The sequence below is a fragment of the Festucalex cinctus genome, chromosome 6, assembly GCF_051991245.1.
Source record: "Festucalex cinctus isolate MCC-2025b chromosome 6, RoL_Fcin_1.0, whole genome shotgun sequence".
NCBI classification, from domain to species: Eukaryota; Metazoa; Chordata; class Actinopteri; order Syngnathiformes; family Syngnathidae; genus Festucalex; species Festucalex cinctus.
This window is the reverse complement of record NC_135416.1, coordinates 22,427,669-22,452,545: the sequence shown is the minus strand read 5'-3', so window position 1 is coordinate 22,452,545 and position 24,877 is coordinate 22,427,669. Positions and strand designations below refer to the sequence as shown.

At 43.1% G+C, this 24,877-nt stretch overlaps 1 protein-coding gene and 1 long non-coding RNA gene across 2 annotated transcripts; one reads left to right on the top strand and one right to left on the bottom strand.

Moving 5' to 3' along the window:
* The first annotated feature begins 2,192 nt into the window (after nt 1–2,192).
* On the top strand, nt 2,193–4,331 carry LOC144020205 (uncharacterized). Its single transcript, XR_013283826.1, has 3 exons — nt 2,193–2,253; nt 2,318–2,424; nt 4,220–4,331. It is a non-coding gene; the product is annotated as an uncharacterized LOC144020205 (long non-coding RNA).
* A 15,074-nt stretch (nt 4,332–19,405) lies between these two features.
* hand2 (heart and neural crest derivatives expressed 2) lies at nt 19,406–24,233 on the bottom strand. Its single transcript, XM_077524874.1, has 2 exons — nt 23,307–24,233; nt 19,406–20,330 (listed from the first exon to the last, which is right to left on the bottom strand). The coding sequence occupies exons 1-2, from the start codon at nt 23,925–23,927 to the stop codon at nt 20,199–20,201; spliced, it is 753 nt and encodes a 250-aa protein (XP_077381000.1). The 5' UTR covers nt 23,928–24,233; the 3' UTR covers nt 19,406–20,198.
* Between the last annotated feature and the right edge of the window lie 644 nt (nt 24,234–24,877).

Sequence of the window (24,877 nt, the reverse complement as noted above, 5' to 3'; positions counted from 1 at the left end):
GTTTGCCTTCCCTTCCTCGTGTGTCAACCAATCAGTGCCCTCAGCCACTTCTGTCATGCCCAGTTGTGTCTCATTATCTCAATTAGTTTTGGTTTATTAAGGCCCCGTCCACACGAAAGTAGGGATGTAACGATAAGGGCAATATCGCGATATTAAAACTGCCACAATATTGTCGACGTCATGTTCACAATATTTAAAAGGAACACGTGTTAAAAAAAATCTAGTTGATTTCCATCTGTGCAGTTCTAGCACCCTCTAGTGGCTTGTTTATTCGTGCAATTAAATTTTCATTACGGATGTTTTGGCCTTCTATGTTTAAAATCTATGCTAATTGTTAGATGAAGGGGAACCTATTTTGCTTGTGAAGCGATCAATGTGTGCTTGCATTAGCAAATAAGTGCCTCAATATTGTTATTGGAGATTGTAGGTGGTTTGTATGCATTGCTGTTATGTACAAAAGCACAATATTGTACTTTTTTTTATTATTATGAGCTCTTTTTTTTTTTTTTTACAATATTGTGATCTTTTTTTAAATATCGTGGTCCACCCTGTTGATTGTTGATGATATTCCAGCTTTCACGTCATCAATATTTGATGGAAGTGGTAGAACATAAACTTTGTCTTTAACATCCCCCCCACAAGAAAATGTAACTCACAGTGAGGTGTGGAGGTCCAAGCGCCACCAGCAAGGTCTGTAGCACGTCTGCCAATTGAACAGCGGCGGAAGGATTACGAAACCACATCAGTGAAATTGACATCCAACCAAAGTTGGATAACTCCTCTATCAAGTGATCATTGAGTCAATCCATTCCATTATCAGTGAGATGGGGGTGTACCCCGCCCCATACCCCAGTACGCCAATACACCAGCTGCAATCAACATATAGACCGCGACAACCTGAGGTGCGTGTGGGACAATTCTCAACTGCTTGATGTTGTCTGTGCTGCCGGTGGTGTCCATATTGAGCACTTGTAAAACAGGAAATTTAGTTTAGTACAACACAATGATTGTAGTAGTAAGAAGCACAGAGAGAAAAAAAAAAAAAAAAAAATCCCCTTTCTTTCCAAGGCTCAACCTGACTGAAGTAGCTTTTGAATGTGACAAGGTGATTGATTTCACCTGCACTGACTTAACATGATCCTCTATTGGTTAGTAGTGATGTGCTTCTCGGGTCGAATCCCTGAAGCGTGTGCCGAGTAATGCAGATGAGTGGTTCATGAACCGCGATTCAATGCGTGTGTCGATGACGTACGTGATGACGTTTGAAGCCCCGCGAAGCGGGTGTACCACGTGACTGATTCAGGAAATGATTCGCTAGGTTTGAGTGTAGTTCGAAATAAAAGCGGCAAAGAAACGCTATGGATTCCCCTTCACTTTTTCTGTTTTCGGGTCCCTTATTGCGCTACTTTTTTTTGCTTTTGGCATTCGATTTGCCGAGCTTCTTTTTGCGATGGAACCAGCAAGAAAGAGATTTTCCCTTGTTTGGGACTGGAGCACTTTGAGCAGATCTCACCTCAGAAAATAATGCACTGCAATTACAGTACTATTTTAACAGATTCCAATAATAAAATAAAATAAAATGTGACAACACATAAAATTCACATTTTTCTGTTCACAGTTGAAAGTCCCCTTCAGTCCTGGAATCACAGAAATATACGCGTCCAATTCTATACAAACTTGCTATCTCATATCGATGCACCCCTGCTTCATTAGTACCATGTGAAAGAGTTTTTTTCCCAAAGGAGGTGAAATTCTCTGCAAAAACAAACAAACCGCCTGAGTCCAAAAACTTTGGAAAAAATATTGTTTTTAAATAAATATGAATAAGCACTTTATTTTACCTCATTTCACATTTTCACTTGTTGCATAAGCACAAACATAGACAAAGTAACACAACAATTCATGCTAAAACACTCTTCAAATATATATTCTTTTGTATTTAGAGCATGATTTACAAAATTACACCCCACCATTTTATTGCGTGCACCAAGCATGTTATACATTTTTCTGTCCACATGATGGCGTAGTCGAGGAAATGAATCATCTTGAAGCCCCTACGTGTGTGTGACGCTTTTCACTGCAGGGCTTCACTGCTTTACGGGGCTTCATTTTGCCATCACTATTGGTTAGTCCAGTTCAACGTTGACTATAAAAACTGGCAGATTACTATCTTGCGGACTGACTCTTTGGCGTGGAGGCCCACCCACTTCCGGGTCTTGCCATCCTCGGCGTTTGTTACCATGTGTACCTCAGGTAGGCTAGCGAGCGTCTTATTGATCGCTTTATTGGTGCGATACATTTTTGTTCTTTTTGGTAGATTATGCATGCCTGGTTTACCAGAATTCTCCTCCCTGCCCTGCCTTGCGGTCTTCATTGAGACTGTCTGCGTGAAATGTTGGCTTCTCCTGCGGGTGCTGCTGGCAGGTGGATTTTATTGTATTTGTAGAATTTGATATTAATCGTTAACCTTGTGACAGGGACGGGCGTGTTGTGGGGAGCAGACGGACATCGCCGTTAGACCGCGGCTTCTTTGCTTTGCTTGCTGTTGCTGTGCTGTTTAAAATCCTTTACTACTGTGTGAACCCTCGCCGTCTGGAGCGCGGCTGATCCCCGTGGTGCCGCAGCGCCTTCCCTTCCTCCTGGGCAAGCCTGTTTGGCCTCTCGTCGGTGCCAGCCAGCGAACTACTCGGTGGTGTCGCAGACGTTCCAGTTCGGCTGACTTGGCCAGCGACCTGTCTGCGTGGACTGTATTTTAAGAGAATTAGATTTCTTAAAAATATCTATTTTAATATTTCCCTATTGTTCGATTGGGGTTAATTTGGGTGGGTTTGTTGATTTAAGTTGTTTTCGTTGGATTGATTTGCTTATTTGTGTTTTGTTTTGTTTTTTCCCCTTTTTTTTCTCTTTTTATCCAGGCTCAACGGTGGTGGCGACCGCTTTTTGTGTGCTGTGCCCCCCTGGTTGTGGGTTCACTTCCCCCTCCTTCACTGGCGGGAGTGTGTGACTGTCACATTTATTGTGTGTGGTTTTTTTTTTGGTTTTTTTAAATAAAGGGATCGTTCGGCTTTAACATGAATCTCAATTTCATCCTCACTTCCCGTGTGTGCGATCAGCACTGACTTACCCCTGACAGCGTTCGGTGACACCAGTTCTGGTCCGGTGTTGGACGAGAGGAAAATAGTCCAGCAAGCTGGCTGGGGTGTCGGAAATAAAGCGTTTTTCTTATAGAAACTATTTGTTTTCAAAAGTGTGATACATTTCCATCACAATACTCTTTCCTGAATAAAGTCAGACGCCATTACCGCCAGCCACTACTTTTCTGTTGGTTCGTATTGCGGCGCCCTGTAGAGCGCTAACCGATGCACTGCAGACAGCTAGCTGATACTTCCGCCGAAAAGGCAAACAACTTCAGGCGGAAGGATCGGCTGGCAGCAATGCGTCAATTCGCTGTCTACAGGGCGACGCACAGTGATAGGAACGAACAGAAAAGTAGTGGCTGGCGGTAATGGCGTCTGACTTTTTTCAGGAAAGGAGTATTGTGATGGAAATGTATCACACTTTTGAAAACAAATAGTTTTTAGAAGAAAAACGCTTTATTTCCGAGACCCCAGCCAGCTTGCTGGACTATTTTCCTCTCGTCCAACACCGGACCAGAACTGGTGTCACCGAACGCTGTCAGGGGTAAGTCAGTGCTGATCGCACACACGGGAGGTGAGGATGAAATTGAGATTGTTAAAAAAGCCGAAAGATCCCTTTAAAATCAATTCCTTGGGTGTCTCCCCAAGGTGGCGTTGTCAGCCCATTCCATCGCATTATTGTGAAGTCGCCACATGTAGTATAGTAGTCCCTGTTGTCATTTTATTGTATGTTATAGCAACATTTCTATGGTGGGTAGCTTGGGATACGTTGCATGTAAAATAACTTGCAATCGAGTTTTTTTTTTTTTTTTTTTTTGTAGTAGTAGCTAGCCCAAAACTGCTATTATGCTAAAGGCCCAGGCTGTCAAACTACTTTTTTTTTCTTTTTTTTTTTTTTTTAAATATATAAACACAGCATTGCATCTTTGTTTAATTGTTCACATGTTGCATCTCATGGGGCCTTAGCCCACCCTGTCTTTAAAACCTGATGCCCCTGTTCTTCACTAGTTCCACACAAAGTGTTATACTCCAAAAGTGTTTGTCTTGAATGAACAAGTTTAAGGTAGGCCTGTGTTTAATAGGAACCCAAAGAGCAGAGGTGGCAGCAGAAATGGAGGCTAAGAGGAAGATGAAAAGGCAGTGAAGGAAGAATCTCCAGCTTTCTGTTGAAGAGTTGTAAATCTATGGCTTCCTTTCACCAGTAATTTATTTTTTTAACCTGATTTTCATCATGACTTTGTCTGATTTTATTTCAGATTTTATTTTGTATTTTCAAGCTGTATGGCTGTTTATTTTGCTTCAATGTAATTACATAACTAGAGGAAAATAAAATGAGCAAGAAATTAAGGGTGGAAATGGCGCCCCCTTATGAATGAAAAGTGCGTCACAAAAGGCAGGAGTGGAAGCAAGAAAAGACGGGGTGAGAAAGGGGAGGGGTCTGCACAAAGTAATGTCTGCCAGATGTTTTGGCATTGTAAGCAGAAATTCTATTGCAGAGTTAGTCTTCTCACACGATCACCAGTCAAGTGCACAGAGAGAAGAACAGCAGTTGTGATTTGGGTGGCTGCGATGATGTAAGGAAAGTAGTTTGGATACATTTATGTAGAACTGCCGTGCATCTATCCATTGAATGGTGCCCACTGACAGTATTATAGACAGCATTTACAGTACATGCACATACAGTAGACTGCAGTGGCATCGTGAGTATGTTGATGCCGCAGCCATATTGGATGAGGCAAAGTGAAGCTATTTGTAAAGATGCCTCGTTTCTGTTTCTCCGTGGAGATGTATCATCAAGCCACAACTCAATGGATTAAAACAGAACTATTTCCTTTGATTATATTATCCTATTCAAAGTCAATCTTACTAATTATTTTCTGGTGTAATGGCAAATGCAATTGCCACATCCAATACGGCAGATGCGCTGACATATCGCTTCGAATGGGCCACCTGTTTGAACAGTGTCTGCAGCAGAATAAAAAGGAAAGCAAAATCCTACCTCATTTTAGATGCCCAACCATATGTGGGTCTCATGGTTTCTTTTTTCAGGTGGTTCTTTAGTTGCCGACACAAAAGTAGTTTGTAGTACGTCCTTCCTCACTAGTCTTGTACGCCAGCGTCCTCAGAAACTTGAAGCTTCACTTTTACAAAATAAACATGACCCTTGCATTGCACGCCAACATTCGTCATGTATGCGTATAATTCAGCGTAGGCGCACCTAGCATTATTTTCAGTAAGTCTGTGATGGCTGTTGCAGATAAGACTGGCTATCAATCAAAGAAAACCATACAAGATCACACAAAAGTCCTTCATAGAATATTTGATCATGAAATAGGGTCATTCTTTTTTTAATCACCCTGTGTGTGCGTGTTTGGTGTGTTATACGTGGCCCTCACGCACAGTCATAGTTTATTGAAATTTAATGCTTGGGACGACCCCTTCCAAAATGATGCATATGTGGGTGTCGCCACTCTAAATGTTTGTATGAAAGTTCGGACCTCGTGCATATTAATGAGCAACTGTAATGTCATTCAAGATCAACCATACAGTACTGGTCAGGCCTGTGGTCCCTTTTATTGTTTTGACGGTGGTGTACTCTCACGTGCCCAGGCTGAACATGACGCTTGTCCTTTTTTCAGCAGACTGTGAGGACTACAGAGTTGTTATAAAAAGTAATGCAACGTGAGACCCATTATTTATTTATTTATTTATTTTTGCTGATAAATTGAATTAAAAAAAATACCCACACACTAGACTGAAAGTGTAAGGGAAAGTTGTGTTTTTTCATATTAATTGTGAAAATTATCAAAGGGCAAAAGCCACAAATGGAAAATATATACTGCCAAAGGGGATCATTAAAAGATCACGAGTGTCTGACCGCCAGATCTTTCGCCAATTATCTATTGTGCAGTCTGACTTTAGCCATTACGTCTCACGTCAGTCTTTGTCGAGACGTGAAAAAGCCTCTCAAGCATGTTTTTTGTGTGTGTGTGTGTGTGTGTGTGTGTGTGTGTGTGTGTGTGTGTGTGTGTGTGTGTGTGTGTGTGTGTGTGTGTGTGTGTGTGTGTGTGTGTGTGTGTGTGTGTGTGTGTGTGTCTCTCCATCAACATACCAATTGGGATGCCAGATAAGACCTTATCCGTAGATGACTGACAGCTCCATCAGATACAATGACTACGAGACAACCAGAAAGCCAATAACTGTCCTGGGGGACGAGTGAGTTGTGTTGTACTACTTCTGCTAGGCATTCTGATTGCTTTGAGATACTGTAGGTCATATTTTGAACCCATTCACACACAGACTAGCAAACAGTTTATTATTTAAGAGAGGGATCAATGGCCTTCTAGTTTATCCAGGTGTGCCTGTCAATGTAAATGCAACAGTGACTATCACATCACATATGTTAGTCTATGAAGAGCCACATTATATTGGAAGACCATGAGAAAATGCTGACAAGAGGGATCCAGTCACTTCATAAACTTGTTCTTTGGATTACTACCAATTGGGCTCTAAATTGAATATTCATCCACTTCCTGATTTCTCTCTGGTTTGGTCTGGAAATTAGGGATGTAACAAAATCACGAATGTCGATGTAACCCAACTAAATGGGTTAACAAATTATCCTTATTAATTTCCAATCATTATTTGCACTCACTGTATTTTATTTTGGAGTCGTATGTAATTTTATTTTGAAAACCGGAAGTTTATTTGTAAAGAAACCGGAAGTAGTGCTCTGAAATATTGACTGAAGCTTAACTTCGCAAATACAAACGAACACTGGCCTCTGATTTCTTCCGTGTATTTTGGATGTAAACCAAGAAAAACGAAGTTCGGGAATTCAGAAGGAGACTTTTTACTGCCACGCTTTTTGGGTGGAAAACCTCTTCCTTGGTCAGTTTTTTTGTGATGCCAGAAAGATTGGTGAAGCTCCAGTCTTCCGACAAGTTGCATCAGTGATACGTTTGATGGTGAGCTACCCACGACGAACAAGGAAGATTCGCCACACTTCCTAACCAGCGGCTTGCGGTAGGATCGTGATAATCATCTTGTTAACCGACAAAAAGATCACCTTTGGAGACATTCTATGACTTTGCCTATTCCCCCTTGACTTTTGACTCGGACAAAATTGGATCCGCACGGAACAATTTCCGCAAGGAACACTTTGGAAAGGACATTTTCTTTTTATTTTATTGCCGAGTCTTGTGCATGTAGGGTAGTAACTGGAGGCTGCCACAGGATGGCACCCTTTTACAATTTAATATAATTTACAAGTAGCTTGTTTTCTTTTTGTCCCTCTGGAGACACCGTAATTTTGACTGTGTTTGGGTGGGCGTCCATCTTGGGTCAGTTTCTTTTTGATTTGGAGTAGGTGAGCATGTTTGTCTCGACCATCCATTTTATATCTTTGATTTAATAGATCATCCAGGGTTTTTGTTCAATTATTCTTGTTGTTAATGTGTGTTAACTTGTTTATTTAGTGTGCAGGAGTGAGATTGGAAATATTAGTTACATTAATTGCTGTGGTTTGTGTTGTGTGAGTGAGCGCTTCTTGCTTTGCTAAATTATACTGTGTATTACTTGGATTTCGCTGCGTAATTGTAATGACAGTTTCTTTTTGATTTGGAATAGGCGATTAAAGCGAAATCATCTCAGCCACATTCCGATACCTGTGCTGTCTCTCTCCGCACCACAACACATCCCCAATATCACAACGCAGACTTCGCCAGTGCGCAGGGGCCGGTGCAGCACTTCATGGGTTACATCTTGGTGCCGTGACCAGGATGCGGCCCTCTGAGACATCAACAAAATAATTTTGCTTTAGTTTTTTTCTGTTGTGTACTGAAGTGTTTGTTTTGTGAATTTTTAGTGACACGGTTTGGCTCAAAAAGACCCTCTGCCACTGCTCCCTATCCTTCTTCAGTCTGGTGGAGTGCCTCAACCACAAGTAGGGTAGGATTTAGATTTTTCACGAGTGTGCGAGGACGATGGCAGATGACAAGACCGCGCCTCCTCATCCGGTAGTAAGACCCAAATGCGGTGAGTATAACACCAGCTTTGTTGACACTCATACGCAGCGCAATGCATATGGACCACAGACACATAGTCAGTCCCTACATCCAGCGCTAACACCCCCACCAACTGTGTGGCCCCTCTATGCCAATAGAGAACCAACTATTCCAGGGTTAGGAGCTTCTGCCCAGCCTCCAATGACTCATTTCTTAGCTTCCCCCACCCCAGTTCCCAGGCACTACTCAAATGGGCCCCCTTATGGTTTACCAGTTATGCCTCCATTAGATGCGCTGATGACTCCCCCAGTACCCCGGGTGGGAGCAGCTCGCACCCCACCACTTGAAGTCATTGTTGATGATCCTACATCACATCTGCCTTCTCTAAATTACCAACAAACTAACCCTTGTGAACAACGAACCGGCATGCAACCCCTAACAGAGGCTCGCAATACCTCACAAAGTTGTAACCCGGATGTCCCATCATTCGTAGACTATTCACAGTCAACCCCCATGCCTCATGCTTCCATGGCCAGCTTCCAGACTGCATATTCGAATGCCTCTCGCCAAGACCCCCATCCTACTCAGTCAGTTGCTCCAGCTAGTATAGCATTAGCACCCATTCCATACCAGCAAGGGCCAGATGGTGTTTCCTACCCGCTACACCCATCTACAGGTATGTGGGGTCCCAGTGCAGGCTCTCCCACTCCACAAAACATGGCTAGTGCAGTTCGTCAGAACACAGTCCCACCCCAGGTGTCCATCCCGGCGCATACAACAAACATTCCTCACCCCACTGTGCATCCAAGTAGTTTTATGAATGCTCTTGCTCAACGTCAACCCTCCAGTGCCCACATGCCCTCACCTGTCATTTACCCAGGTTCTCAACAACTGGCTTACGGTGGGTTGGTGCAGACACATCAAGTTAAAAATGTCCAAGTGTTTACGGGTCATGCTGAAAGCAAGACACTTGTTGAAGATTGGATACGAGATATGCAGTACCTTTTGGAGGCACTAGAGCTGCCGGCACACCTCCGTTTTTCCACTGTGGTGCGTCATCTAAGCGGCGAAGCAAGAAAGTTAGTGTTGAACCTGTCACCTGATGAACAGACTCCAGCGAGGTCATTTGAAGAACTGAGAGCGGAGTATGGTGATGCGCATGGCTCTCTGGATCCTCTAGCTGACTTTTATGAACGTAGCCAACGACCTGGAGAATCAGCCTGCTCATATGCCATAGCGTTGGAAGCAACGCTGAGAGTGGTGGAAGAAACACAAAGAATTGGCCACCCCTTCCCAGACCGTGACAGTAAATTAACTCGACAATTCCTGGGAGGACTTAATGATGAGGAGGTGTTTGCCAGAATCGCGCCAATGAAGCCCAGACTTTTAAGCTTCAGAGAGCTGCAAGTTGAGTTACGCAACATGTCAAAAGAGAATAGAAATTTCCAGTCTCCGCAAAAGTCGAAGAAAACCTACACACAGGTACACGTTGCACCCAATACCAGTAATGTGAAGGTGGAAGGTTCCAAGCATGCATCCGAGCTCACAGAGCTAACTGAGATGGTAAAAAGATTGGCCCTCAACCAAGAGAAAAACATGGAAAAGCTGGCGCACTTAGAAGAAATAATTGGGACGCCCACACCTACACCCTCTCCCGGGTTTCGACCCTCCTCATTAAATGCCAATTCAGCTATGAGTGCGACATGCTACAGATGTGGGAAGCAGGGGCATATAGCCCGAGTGTGAAGAGCACTGTTACCACCCCCCAGATGGGCACAGCCAGCTCTGCCCCAGCCCTCGGAGGAGTGTACTTCCCCCCCAGTCACCGCATCCTTTAAATGCTTAGAGCCCATGGTTGATGGGGCAACCATGGGCCAGCACCAAGGCCCTGCCCTACAAGATGAGCTGACCACTGAGCAGGATGTGGGCCCCCCACTGGTGGGCCCCAGGAATGAGGGTGAAGTGGGTGTTACTGGATTAATGTGTAGGGCTCTCATTGACTCTGGCTCTCAGGTGACAAGCATCACACACAAATATTGGCGTGAGCATCCCATCCTTCGAGAGCAGAACCTCCAGTCTTCTTGTATCCCTATTGAAGGAGCTGGGGGCCAGCCGGTGCCTTACTATGGTGTCCTTCACATTGATCTAACAGTGAGGAGTCATGAGCTCAAGGCCGTCCCCACCTTTGTTGTTCCTGACTCCGAGTACCGTTCCACAGTCCCGCTGCTTGTAGGAACCAATGTCATCCGTGCTGCAAAAAGTCGCCTTCAAGCTGTATATGGTTCTCAGTTCCTCCACAAAGTTGAAGAATTGTACCCAGAGTGGCATACAGCTTTTCAGTCCGTTGATGGCCCAGAAGAAGGTGAAACCGATGACCTGGTAGGTCCTGCTGTGTACGTCGGTCGCAAGATCCACATTCCAGCAGGAAAGGAAATGGACCTGAGGTGCAACATAAAAACTGGCCCTCGAACACAGACTTACACAGCTATCATTGAAAGCCACCCCTCCATGCAGCTTCCCTCTAATCTTTTGGTGGCAAAAGTTCTTGCAGATGTCAAGAAGGGTTATGCTCCTGTCAGAGTCGTGAACTTGTCTCACCATGCCATCACTGTTAGGCCTTACACACATCTAGCCAATGCTTTCCTGTTGGACAACGTTGTGGAGTTCTCTGATAAAGCACAGGATAAGTGCAATGATGATGTGAGCAAAAGAGCCTGCCTGAGTCTCAATCAAGTGGTGACAAAGAGTGAGGTGGATTTCAGTGAAGCAGCAGTGGAAAATGAGCACCAACGGTCTCTTCTGAAAGAGCTGATTGAAAAGAACCGAAATGTCTTTTCCCAACACCCGTTGGACTATGGCTGCACCAAAACCGTGACACATGAAATCCCACTTGTTGATCCAAGACCATTCAGGATCCCATACCGCAGAATTCCCCCGTCACAGTGGCAAGATGTGAGAAAATTGCTGACAGAGATGGAGACAGCAGGAGTTATCAGGCCAAGTAAAAGTCCATTTGCATCGCCGGTTGTGATTGTAACAAAAAAAGATGGTACATTGAGGCTATGCATCGACTACAGAAAGCTGAACTCCTGCAGCACGAGGGATGCCTTCCCTCTGCCGAGAATTGAGGAGGCTCTGGAGGCCCTGGGTCAAGCGAAGTACTTCTCCACACTTGATCTAACATCTGGCTACTGGCAAGTGGAAGTGGCTGAACCGGACAAGCACAAGACTGCTTTCAGCACACCGATGGGGCTGTTCGAGGCTAACAGAATGCCTTTCGGCTTGCAGAATGCCCCATCCACCTTTCAAAGGCTCATGACCTGCTGTTTTGGAGATCTAAACTTCACTCATCTCCTAATCTACCTTGATGACATCATCATTTTTTCAAAAACATTCGACCAGCATTTGCAGAGGCTGCAACTCGTGTTTGATCGCCTGCGGGAGCATGGCTTGAAATTGAAGCCTTCAAAGTGTCAGCTCCTGAGGAAAGAGGTGCAGTATCTGGGTCACCTAGTGTCTGCTGAGGGCATTAGGACTGAACCAGAGAAAATCAGTAAAGTGAAGGACTGGCCAAGACCCTCAAACCAAAAAGAAGTGCTGCAGTTCCTGGGGTTTGCAGGATATCATCGGCGCTATGTGCCTGGCTACTCCACCATCGCTGCTCCACTCTATCGGCTCACTTCGGGCAACCCCAGAAAGAAGAAAAGAGGAAGGAAGAAAGTGGCTCCTGAAACACCCTTTTTATGGACTGATGAGTCTGAGTCGTCGTTCCTGGCCTTAAAGGATAAAATGGTGACTGCTCCGGTGCTGGGCTACCCTGACTATAGTCTCCCGTTCGTGCTGCAGACTGATGCCTCTGGAGGAGGGCTGGGAGCTGTCCTGGCGCAAGTACAAGATGGGGTTGAAAGAGTCATCGCCTATGCTAGCAGGGGTTTGAGCCCACCAGAGACACGATACCCTGCACATAAACTCGAGTTCCTCGCTTTAAAATGGGCAGTGACAGATAAGTTCTATGACCACCTCTATGGGCATAAATTCTCCGTCCAGACAGACAATAACCCCCTCAAATATGTGCTGTCCTCAGCAAAACTGGATGCCACTGGTCAGCGGTGGGTGTCGCTCCTCTCGTCATTTGACTTTGATATCCAGTACAAGAGGGGTCAGACTAACTCGAATGCTGATGCACTCTCTCGTCTGTCCAACCAGGAAGTAGCTCAAGCCTTGCAGGTCTGTCCTCAATTCGCACTCAGTGAACAGGGCCTCGATGGGCCACGAGCCCCCCTGGTGCCTGCCACCCCGGTGCCTGTAAACCCTCTGGGTGAGAACACACCTTCCCCGGAGGTACCGGAGCCCTATAGTGATGTAGGAACCGATTCACTCCCAGCCATGACGAAACAGGAGATCCGTGCAGAGCAGAAGAGAGACCCTGTGATTGGCCCAGTGGCGCACTTCAAAAGTCGAAACCAGAAACCTACTCGTAGTGTGCGGCTTGAGGCGGGGAGAGGTGTGTGCATTCTCTTAAAGGAGTGGAGGAGGTTGGTGATCAAGGAAGGTATCCTGTACCGCCGTGTCAAAGACTTGCATAAGGGTGTAGTGGAGCAACTACTCTTGCCAGAGACGATGCGTGAATCAGTAAAAAAAAGCTCTCCACGATGACTCAGGACACTTGGGGCTGGAACGAACATTGGAAATGATAAAAGAGAGGTTCTACTGGCCAAGGATGTTCCAAGAAATTAAGGTGTGGTGCGAACAGTGTGAAAGATGCTGCCTCAGGAAGACTCCCACTGCGGGCAACAGGGCTCCTCTGATCAGCATCCACAGCAGTGCACCAATGGAGCTGCTATGTGTGGACTTTTTGACGCTGGAAAAGTCAAGAGGAGGCATTGAAAACGTCCTGATCGTCACTGATCATTTCTCTCGGTATGCCCAAGCCTACCCCACCAGAGACCAAAAAGCTATCACGGTAGCTCGGGTGCTGTGGAAGAACTTCTTCTGTCGTTTTGGATTCCCTGCAAAATTGCATACCGACCAAGGGCGCAATTTTGAGAGTGCTGTAGTGAGAGAGCTGTGCAAGTGTACTGGCATCACTAAGACACATACAACTCCCTACCACCCCCAGGGTAATGGGACCACTGAAAGGTTCAATCGGACCCTCATGAACATGCTAGGTACACTTGAGCCACACTTGAAACCCCGTTGGCATGAATACCTGGATTGCATGACACATGCCTACAACTGCACACAACATGATTCCACTGGTTATACCCCATATTACCTCATGTTTGGCAGGCATCCCAGACTCCCGGTTGACCTCATCTTTGGACTGGATTCCACCAACGAAGCCTGTGAATACAGTGACTATGTCCGAACGCTGCATGACAGTTTGTCCCAGGCTTACGCGCAGGCCAATCAGACATCTCAACATGCTAAAGGCCAGCAGAAGAAGTACTATGATCGAAGAGCACGGAGCCAAGCCTTCAGTCCTGGGGACAGAGTCCTAGTTAAGGTATGCCATGTTGAGGGAAGGCAGAAACTCGGAGACAGATGGGAATCACGTCCATACATTGTGGTAAAAAAGCAACCAAACGTACCCGTTTATGTCCTGCGGTCTGAAGATGATGAAACTGAAAGAGTGGTTCACCGCAACCTCCTCACCCAGTGTATGTTCCTCCCAGTGCAACCAGATGGTGGGAGTGAGGATGTTAAGCTGAATCCAGACGCGGGATATTCTGAGGCTGAGTCCGATGCAGCGGATGTTGGGATCATGGAGGAGAATGAGGAATGTGAGGAGAGTCTTCTGCCCGACACAGTGGACCAGAGTGGAGACTCAAATATGGAACTGTTAGACACAGGCACGGGCCAACATGATACGGAGGCGAGTGATGATGTCAATGGGGACATGGCCCTAGTGGAGCTCAGAGTACCTCGGCGAAATGCATCTAGAAACCGACGTCCACCAACCAGATTATCTTACGAGGTACAAGTGGTGGAGTTGGAAGATGACCAAAGGAGGTTAGAAAGGGGACGGCAGTTGTGGCAAAGGGTCAAAACAAAGAGAGCAGCATGCTTTGCATAATTTTACACATCGAAATGTGTGTGGTGGTTTTCTTTTTTTTTTTTTTTTTTTTGGTGTTGCTTTCGTTTCGTTGTGGCATCTTTGTTAGCTAATGGCTAACTGAATGCATTTCTTTTGAACACGTTATAAACCGGCTGTTTTGGGGTTGCTGTGGATAGGATTTTGATGGCGGGGACGCCATCAGTCGACGAGGGGGTGGATGTAGGGTAGTAACTGGAGGCTGCCACAGGATGGCACCCTTTTACAATTTAATTTAATTTACAAGTAGCTTGTTTTCTTTTTGTCCCTCTGGAGACGCCGTAATTTTGACTGTGTTTGGGTGGGCGTCCATCTTGGGTCAGTTTCTTTTTGATTTGGAATAGGAGATTAAAGCGAAATCATCTCAGCCACATTCCGATACCTGTGCTGTCTCTCTCCGCACCACAACACATCCCCAATATCACAACGCAGACTTCGCCAGTGCGCAGGGGCCGGTGCAGCACTTCATGGGTTACATGCACATACTGTAAACTGTTTCGTATGCTGTTCAAACTAAAAGTTCAAATTTTGCAATGTAAATCCTGTGTCACTTTATTACTTAAATTCTCAGCTCCTACGAACCAAGAAGTGAGGTGTACATACTCTGAAGTGGGTTACATCATGATATCGCGATATTCAAACTGCCACAATATCTCGTCGTCGTCGTCATGTCACGATATTAGTTTTTTTACGATTGCTTAAGCACGAAATACAAAAGGGGCTCGGATTTTAAAAATGCTAAATGCAATTTGCACGAACATGCACACGAGATGCAGACTCTCGACAAATGTATATAAACCATATTATGTTACCATATGACATACATACGTGTCATAAGGTTTAACTCTGTTTGAACCAGTCTACGTGCAGCGCTGCCTGGTCAATGGGTTGTGGAATCAAAAACAGCCACTAACGATGGCCAGCAGATGGCAGCATTGTATCTCTTTTCAATAGGCTGCCAGTACATGGAATTACAATAAAACATGACAGAATCTGACGGAATCGGATGAAATCGAACGAAAGCCTAAGCTCGTTTTTTTTTTTCAATTTTCGCTCAATATCACTCAAATGACCTATTTTCAAATAATGATTACTAAAGAACGTAATAAGGTATAAACATACTTTTTTTGTAATAAAAGAATGGAATACAATCTTTCATTTGGTACCGACATTGTATATGTCAGGGGTGGCGAGATCCGGTCCTCGAGGGCCGCAGTCCTGCTGGTTTTGGATATTTCCCTTCTTCAACACAGCTGATTCATGATCAGCTCATCAGCAAGCTCTGCAGAAACCTGATAACGAGCCTGTTAATTGGAATCAGCTGCACTTCGAGTAGGGAAATCTGCAAAACCTGTAGGACACCGGCCCTCGAGGACCGCAGTTTGCCACCCCTGGTATATGTAGTAAAAGCACACAACATTCTGTTTGCCTTGAAAGAAGAGTTAGAAATGCCTGAAATCGGCTTTTTTTTTTTTTTAATAACGTGGCAGTAAAAGAGTTAATATTACTGTAAAAAATAAAAATAAAAAGAAGAAAGGAAAAAAAGAATAAAATAATTCAAATAAATCGCCGAATTCAGGGGTAGGCAACCCTGGTCCCAGAGAGCTTCAGTCCTGTGTGTTTTAGATGTCTCCCTTCTCCAACATAGTTGAGGATTGTTATCCGGCTTCTCCAGAGCTTGCTGATGAGTTGATCATTTGAATCACCTGTGTTGAAGGAGGGAGACATCTAAAGCATGCAAGACTGAGGCTCTCGAGGACCAGGGTTGCCTATCCCTGTCCTGGTTGGATCTGACCAGCACATTTCATCAACATCATAGGCAATATTCTCGTTTGATTTTTTTTCTTTTTTTTTTTAAACACAATGTCTTGTTGGAAGGCCTCACTCAGCTTCAATCCATGCTTGATGACATGATCAAATAGTGTTGCAAGAATTTTATTTGGAAAATATGGTCCTCTTCTTCTTTGAGCACGTTCTCCTCATACTTAAGTTCTTCCTCCACCTCTACCTCCTACTCGTCCTCCACGGATTCCCCCTCTCACACTCACTTTCTTCCTCTGACTTATTGCATTTTCGTTGAAAGCAGATGAACTTACATGCTGCATTTTTGTAGTATTCAAACCTGATTGGTTGGTCGACAATAAAGAAATCATGTGTTGAAACAGCTAATGTGCGTGTGGCGATTTGTCAAGTCAATGTCAAGTGACATTATGGCATGCCTTTATAAAACTGTGTTCAGTGTTTCGCAAATCATTGTATGTGTTGTTCTGAAAAAATAAAAAAAATGTGAGGCTGACTTTGTGTTTATCGTGGTGAAAATCTGGTCCAGTGTTTTGCTCCTTAAGTGTAAGGTGTTGATTGTTTTTAGTATTTATGCAATCGTAAAAAAAACTGTAAAAGGAGCATATCTGTTAAAAAAAAAAAAAAAAAAAAAAAATCAGGCTGATTTCTATTTGTGCAGTTCTAGCACCCTCTGATGGCTAGTTTTTTTTTTTTTTTTTTTTTTTTTTTTTTTTTTTTTTTTTTTTTTTAAGTGCAATCTAATTTTCACAAGGCATGTTTTGGCCCTTCTATGGTTAATATCCTCGTTATTGGTCAGATGAAGGGGCATGTAATATGCTTTTGAACCGAGTCAATATGTGGAGTAACTCAATGTGTTTGCATTAGCAAGTAAGTGCCTCAATATTAAGTATTAGTAGAGATTGTAGGTTATTTATATGCATTGCTGTAATGTACAAAAGCACAATATTGTGTACATGTTTTTAGTATGAGCTCCTTTTTTCACATTGTGACCCTTTTTTGTATTGCCAACCACCCCACAATATCCTGATATCGTATTGTGATGTTTGGATATCACTACTAGGGCTGGGTTCAAAATATCGATATCGTATCAATACGCCTTTTCGTATCCCAATATCGATACATAAAACCATGTATCGATTATATTGTTACCCCCCCCCCCCCCCCCCCCCCCCCCACACACACACACACACACACACACAAAACACACAAACAAACGCTTCCAAGCCTGTTCCCTTGTGAATCAAATCGAATCGATTCTGGAAATCTGAATCAATACCCAGCCCTAATCATTACATCCTTAGTGGAAATAGCCTGCAACTTCAGTCACAATGTTTCTACAAGGCAGTGCTTCTCAAATATTTTCTGTCATGCCCTCCCAGGAAGAAGAAAAACATCTCGCGACCCATCACCGCCCCCCCCCCCCCCCCCCGCCCCCCCCCCGCATTTCCTCGTCTTCGGGCAACTTTCGTTTGTCTCTTTATCTCCGTCTCTCTCCGCCTGTCTTCTCATCCCTGTTAAATATTTTTTCATGGTGTCACTTGAGGGTCTGCTACACTTCGTGCCTACACTTCATACTCTGTGCTGTGTGCAAAGCGTGCATGCTCAGTGCAAACAAAACCCCTACACCACTGAGTGAATGGTCCCTGCGCACACTCCTGCGCAATGAGAGCGCCACTGCCCCCTAATGTAGTGGAGGTGCAATTGCACTTTATTCTAAGACAGTAAAAAAAAATCTAAATAAAAAAGCATATTCCCCTAGGTCAAACGCGTCCCCCTTGACGAAGCCTCGCGTGGGGCACCCCACCCCACCCCACCCCCACTATTTGAGAAGCACTGCTACAAGGTAATACCATTCACACAGTTGCACAATGATAATGGCGTCATTTGCGGAGAACGAAAGTAACCAGTTTCATCCCTACACTGATTCAAGAATGAAACAGCAACAGCAACAGCAACAGCTGTGCCAGCATTCTTCTTCTCTTTTTTTTCTTTTTTTTTTTTTTTTTTTTTTTTTAAGATTTTGACTGTCAGAACTCAGAAATTATATCTACTTAAATATTTGCTACTGATACACCATTATTGTTTATTCTGTGTTAAAGAGATATTTTCTTTCAACACATAAAATGAAAAGTGAAAGCACTTTAAAATAAAACTCTTGCTAAGGGCCCTGGCTGGTGGATATATTCAAAGATGGTGTGATTTCAGTTTTTTAATTAATGGGCGGTGGATGATCACATAAAATCCCAGCACCACTGGTTCATGTTAAAGATATTTATATGAGTATATTATCTTTGAACTGCACATGGTTAAGAGGCTCACAAAGCAACCAAACTTTCTGGCAGATGTCATTAAAACAGATGCTTTAGTTTGGGCAGCTTATTTTGAAATGAGAAACGGATCAAGTGTTTCCCAAGGTTAACGCAAAATGCCAACAATGTTCTTAATAACACTGAACCATGGCAATACTTGTATTTCTTAATAGCATTGTGATGTGACTGCAGGGTTACAAAAAGAATAAAAACTTAACTAATTCATTTGATACAGATTCGTTTCAGTTTTACTGACCAACATTTGGCAAACTCATTATTTTATTAATGATTCTTAGTTACCTCATTCTCTGCCAAGTAAGACTCCAGTTACAATTGTATGCCAACAGCACAGTGCAGTGCCAGTTTTAGTGTGCGGAATTAAAGAGGGAGGGAGATGAAGAAACAGAAAAATAAATAAATAATAACTGCGTTTCCTCACAAAAAAAAAAAAAAATATGAAAGTAGTTATCATATCCTACATGCCTGGAGCCTATTGAGATGTGACAGTTAATCGTCAGTTAATGTTCAGCATATGTCACAATAATAAAACACTGAGAATCTACAGACAGAAATTAAAAATGGCATTCGTTGTTTACTGAATTAAGATAAATGCAAAACAAAAAAAATATGTAATTTTATATTATGTATATTATTTATATATTATAATTTCAGAATGTTATATTTATAAGAATTTTATAATTTTATGCAAGATATGCTTTTAAGTAAAATCCCCAAAAATAGTGTTTTAGTTTTATGTACATTTGATGTACCTTTTATACAATTATTCTTATTTGTGTAAATGTGTTGTTTATATTTTGAGCTCATACGGTGGTTGATTGGTATTCCAGACAGTTTTTATTTAACCTGTGCCCCTGGATTTAACGTAAAAGTTTGGTGTTATATTTTTATTTTATCCTTTTACCTATGTGTCATTAATTAAAGTGAAATGTGCGTATCAAAATAAATCAAATATGTAACGACGGCTAAGAAAAAAATACGCTTTTCATGTAAACATGTGGTGGTTTATTAAATTCATAACACAGATTACAGCCTATATTTAGCATTATTTACACTACCACCACGTTTTTCAATTCACAACACGGACACGTTGTCATCACAGTGACGTCACAATATGTATGTACATCCCAGCCCAGAGAGAACCAAGACAAAAAATCTTGCAGGTAGACAAGTACAACTTCACAAATAACAAATGGTAATGAGAAATATTAGATGTCTTTTTGGTATTCAGTGGAGTAGCAGTTTGTCTCGCCCAAACAGCCACATTGCACATAAATATATCGACTTAAATAAAGCTGAGAGTAAACTGACCTCCTACAGGATGCGTGGCGTGGGATTAAATGAGTGGTTCAGATATCTTCAGGTAGTTTTTGTGTTCACTTTCATTTCTTTAAAGGAAGAGCTTTTGGGTGGGTGCCGCGAATAATCCCGATATATTCCAACTCGTAAAATGGATCGGCAGATAAAACAGGCTCAATTTGTTATTTAACCTTCTCATCACTGACGCGCTAGTGACGATGGCGATGACCATTTCATAGGCTATATATGGTGACTATATCTCAATTTCCGATTGCAATGTTTCATGTAAGTGTTATTGGTTTACAGTTCGAAAACGTAACAGCAGAAAACCGCCCCGGGATGGGGACTAATAAACCTCCATGACGTACTGCGTGGGGTCAATTTCTTCATTTTCCTTGAGGGGAAGAGGCGTCCAACAGGCAAAATTCGATGACTTGTTAAAGTTCATCTGAGTGCGTGAAGATCATCTCGCTGCCGAATCCGAGCAGCGGAGAACGGAGTGCAATCGACCTGCAGGATGGATGGAGCGAGGCTACTGTTTGAGTTCCAGAGCCCAGACGTGCTGGGGCCATCCTGTGCGCCCTTTCGTCTTCTTGTCGCCCACTGAAGACGAGGACGATGATGAGCATGACGTCGAGGAAGCTGTCTTGGGGTTATTATCCACCTGAACGCAGACAAATGACATTAAAACACGAGTTTGTCCGAGATGCAGAATCACAGGCACAGTTCCATCCGTCCTGTTTTGGGACAGATGGAGTGTTTGGTTATTTTCGACTATCAGGCTTACTTTGAAATTGGACAAATAACACACACAAAAAAAGTGAATTTACATAGTGTTTTCCAAAAAAATATTTTCGCTCAGTAGTTTTCCAGCACGTAACATGTCAAGGAGAAACACGAAACAGCAGAAATGCAGCAAAAGTTTATTTTCTGTAATATAAAAAATATATATTTAAAATAAAATATAATTATTACTACACAAAATTGAAAAAAAAGCCAATATAGGTTTCCTCCTTCACATTACAAAACGCATGTTTGTTTTGCTTATATATGCCTTCGAATGTAATGTATGAAAAAAGTTTAAAAAAATAAAATAAATAAATAATATTTATCGTGAACGCTTCACGCGTATTGAAATAACAAGCTAATATCACTATTTTATCCGGCTTCATTGGTCCCATCTTTGCCCGTCTACTTGAACCATAACATTTAACAAAAAAAATAAATGTAAAAAAAAAAAAAACTTATAATTCACCACCTATAAATTATTATGTGCGCGCAGCAACAGAACATACCAACATTTTTTGTTTTGTTTGTTTGTTTGTTTGTTTTGTGCGTGTTGAACAAACACAATTAATTAAAATTCGGTTTAAAATTTACACACGCGTAGCCCAGCTTTTCAGATGATTATTTTGAAATAAGGCTGTATTCTTACTTGGCTGTTGTAATTTGCTCGCTAAACGAATTTTTATGCAGCGGCACTTAATGATTGAAACAATAGCGCCAACACTGTAATATATGTTTTACATTTCATGGTCATGCTAACTTTAAATATTCCAAACATACTGGAGAAATAAGTTTTATAAATAGGCCTAATAATGAACCGACAATGTACATTTTATTTGCACTCGGGTACACAGATGACAAATTATGGGTTTTGTTTCAATATTTAATCACAAATTTCTCGTTTAACAAAAGCAGCTTTCTTAAAATTGCAGCATTCATTTCAACAATTTCCAACGCATTCATTCGCCAAGTCTCTCTTCATTTCTGCATGCCTGCACGCACTTTCCTGCAGTTCTGGCTGTTGATGCTAAAAGTTACGCTGGCATGGGAAATTGCAGCTGAACATGTAGACCCACTCGCTGAAGTGAAGTCCAACCCACCAAGAAGGCGAACTCCCGAATTAGCAGGCATCCTATAGTCACAATGTTCTTCACTTTTGGACTTAACGTGCACACTGATTTTAAGATGAAATCTACAGTCCCAAACATCAATAAACAGTTTCAATTTAAACGAAACAAACCTCCATATGTGCCTTAACGTCGGAAAGGACACAGCGTGTGCGTGTATTTTTGATTGACTTAAATGACGTAATCAACTGTGCTGCTCAGTCATTGCCTCCTCGATTTCCGTCTTATTGGCAAGCTTATGGATCAGCCCAATAAGCGTTAACCCCTTATAATTGGAGCCGCAGAGTGGAGCATTAACTGCTGATCACGTTCAAGTCAACTTAAGTATACTTGTTTTCCACCCGAGGAATGATTTCTGGCACTATCTGAGGAATGTGTTTTTGCTTGCAGTGCTGCTTTACAATACGTCATGCAGGACAACAAGTATTTGGAATATTGGAAAAATTTCCTGACTTCATTAATATTTCCCCCCTTTTTTAATGCCGTTTGGGTCTATTATGCAAGTCATGGCTGGATTCAAACTTGCATGCAATACAGAATATAACCCACAAAGTTACTAAACAATTGCGTGCAGGGTGCTATGCACCGATAACGGATTGAATGAATAGCAAGCATCTAAAAATGGAATTAGTTGAAAATGTTGGGGTTAAAAAATCTTGATGCCTACATGCAGAATCATGCAGGCCCAAACGGATGTGAACGAAACGGCCGCTACAACATCACAGAAAATCCTTGCTGGGAATTTTCTGTGCTGAACTACTCTCTTGGCTCCAAGCTGTCTGCGTAGAAAACAATTTTCTGGCACTGCTCCTTTTGACTTCGCGCAATCTTGAACTTGTACAACTTTGTTGTTGTTGTTGTTGTTTGGCCCAGCTTCAGGAGAATCGAGAATATCGGGTGTTTCTCTTTTTTTTTTTTTTATTCTCCGTGATTTGGTTGTTTTTATTTATGTATTTGTTTTAGCTGCGTGGTTTTCCAATTAAACCAATTTACTGGACAGTATGGTTTTGATCACTAATCAGTATGCAGGACTGTCTCAGAAAATTTGAATATTGTGATAAAGTCCATTATTTTCTGTAATGCAACTAAATGAGCAAAAATGCCATACATTCTGGATTCATTAAAATCAACTGGAAATATTGTAAGCCTTTTATTATTTTAATATTGCTGATTATGGCTCACAGCTTAAGAAAACTCAAATATCATATCTCAAAATATTAGAATATTTCCTCAGACCAAGTTAAAAAAAAGCCATAATCAGCAATATTAAAATGATAAAAGGCTTGCAATATTTCAGTTGATTTGTAATGAATCCAGAATGTATGGCATTTTTGCTTATTTAATTGCATTACAGAAAATAATGGACTACCACAATATTCTAATTTTCTGAGACAGTCCTGTAGGCCTATACACAACAATATTAGTTCAGTATTTTTATGAACTTGGAATTTGCATCTACTGGCACTAAATACTAGCCCATATGCGTTTTTTCCAAAATCATTGAGGTGCATGGCAAACTATTTATTTAGATTATTTTTTACATCGCATATTATTTTCTTCATCATTAAAAAACAAAAACAAAAAAACTATAGAGTTTAAGTCTGCCTTTAAATATTAGACGACTCTATCAGGCTATAATTGTCAAATGTACATTAAGTTACATTTAAAACAAAACATGACATTCGTGAAGCTTTTCAGTTTTTACAGCCCTGCCTTCACGGCCTTACCGTGTCCCTCTTCCTCCTCTCCTCCCGCGCCTCTGTCTTCTTCAGCTCGGCCTTGAAGGCCTGCGTGTCCCCGTGCTGGCCGTCCTTGTCCAGGATGTCCATCAGGTAGGAGATGTAGCTGGTGGCCAGCCGAAGCGTCTTGATTTTGGACAGCTTGGTGTCGGCGGGCACATTCGGGATACACTCCCTCAGTTCCGCGAAAGCTGAGTTGATACTTTGAGTCCGCCGCCTCTCTTTCCGGTTTGCAGTCGGTCTCCGCTTCACTGTCCGGGGATGTGCGTGATGGTGGTGGTGGTGCAGGCCCACCTGGGCTCCGTTCACTGAGATGGCGCCAGCCCCGGGAACTAATGCGCCGTGACCGTAGTGGTGATGGTGGTGGTGAGGATCCAGGCCACTTACGGTCCCCGTGCCACCGTTGCCGTGGTAATCGGGACTGTAGCCCGGTGCGAGGCCATACTCGGTGGGCGACATATCCGCGTGGCTAATAAGCCAGCTGGTGAAATATGGAGGCGCTCCCGTGTCCTCGTGACACCGACCCGCCGCGGCCGCGTGCAAGGAATAGTGGTGGCTGTCGTGGTGGTGCATGACGGGATGGTGAGGAAAGCCTGATACCAAACTCATCGTGAGACGCTGCCGCGCGTGCACAAACACATGCACGCACACACGTGCACGGTACACTGGAGCCCACACCGAACCTTTAGGGATGGCGCTAAATCGCTGCTTAACGACTGTTCAGACCAGATGTTTGCACGTCGAATAATCTCCACATCGCGACAGGAAATATCCGCCTCGTCCAAACGAATGAGAGAGGCAATCCTCCGATTTAGAAAGTGCCGGGCTAGTCCAGTCTACAGCTGCCCGAAGGCCCCCCAACTGTCGACATGGTTCTTCCAACTTTTTGCCAATGAATCCAATCCGAAAACACGGACCGCCTCTTCTTCTTTTTTTCCCCACTTTAACTTCCTCTCACCATGCAATTTATCATCTTCTGCAGGTCTCCTTGCAGCATCAGAACTGTTAGAAGACAAGGTCCGTCCGTCTGTGCGCAACCGACTCAACATACATGGCTATAGTTGTGAGCAAGAGAGAGAGAGAAACTACGTCATCTATAACAACCGGGGGAGGAGAGAGTCCCGACTTCGCAGACTTCTCCGACCAATGGCCAACCTTCCACCCTCGACTGGCCTCAACTGCAGGCTCTGTTTACTTGTCTTTAATGTCAATGGGCCTGCTAAGTAGGTCTGCTGGCACACGCGCACACGCACAACTCAATGTAACCATATGAGCTGCGAGGTCAACAGTAATGAGATATGTTATTGGCAATGGAATTCGTACACAATTTACAGTCATTATGTGGCCAACTTGTTTCGGATCGTGAGGTCTCGTTGGAAACTATTTGTTTTAACATATTTGAATACAAAGCCAATGCTACTTGGAACATTGGCACTGAAAACTGTGATTTTGCTTTAATTGCACAGCCGTGAAAATATTAAACTGGTCCAGGGGATGATCAAATTGCATTTGTTTCAGCAACGATGCACGTGGTTTTCGTAAATCATGATTGGCTGAAG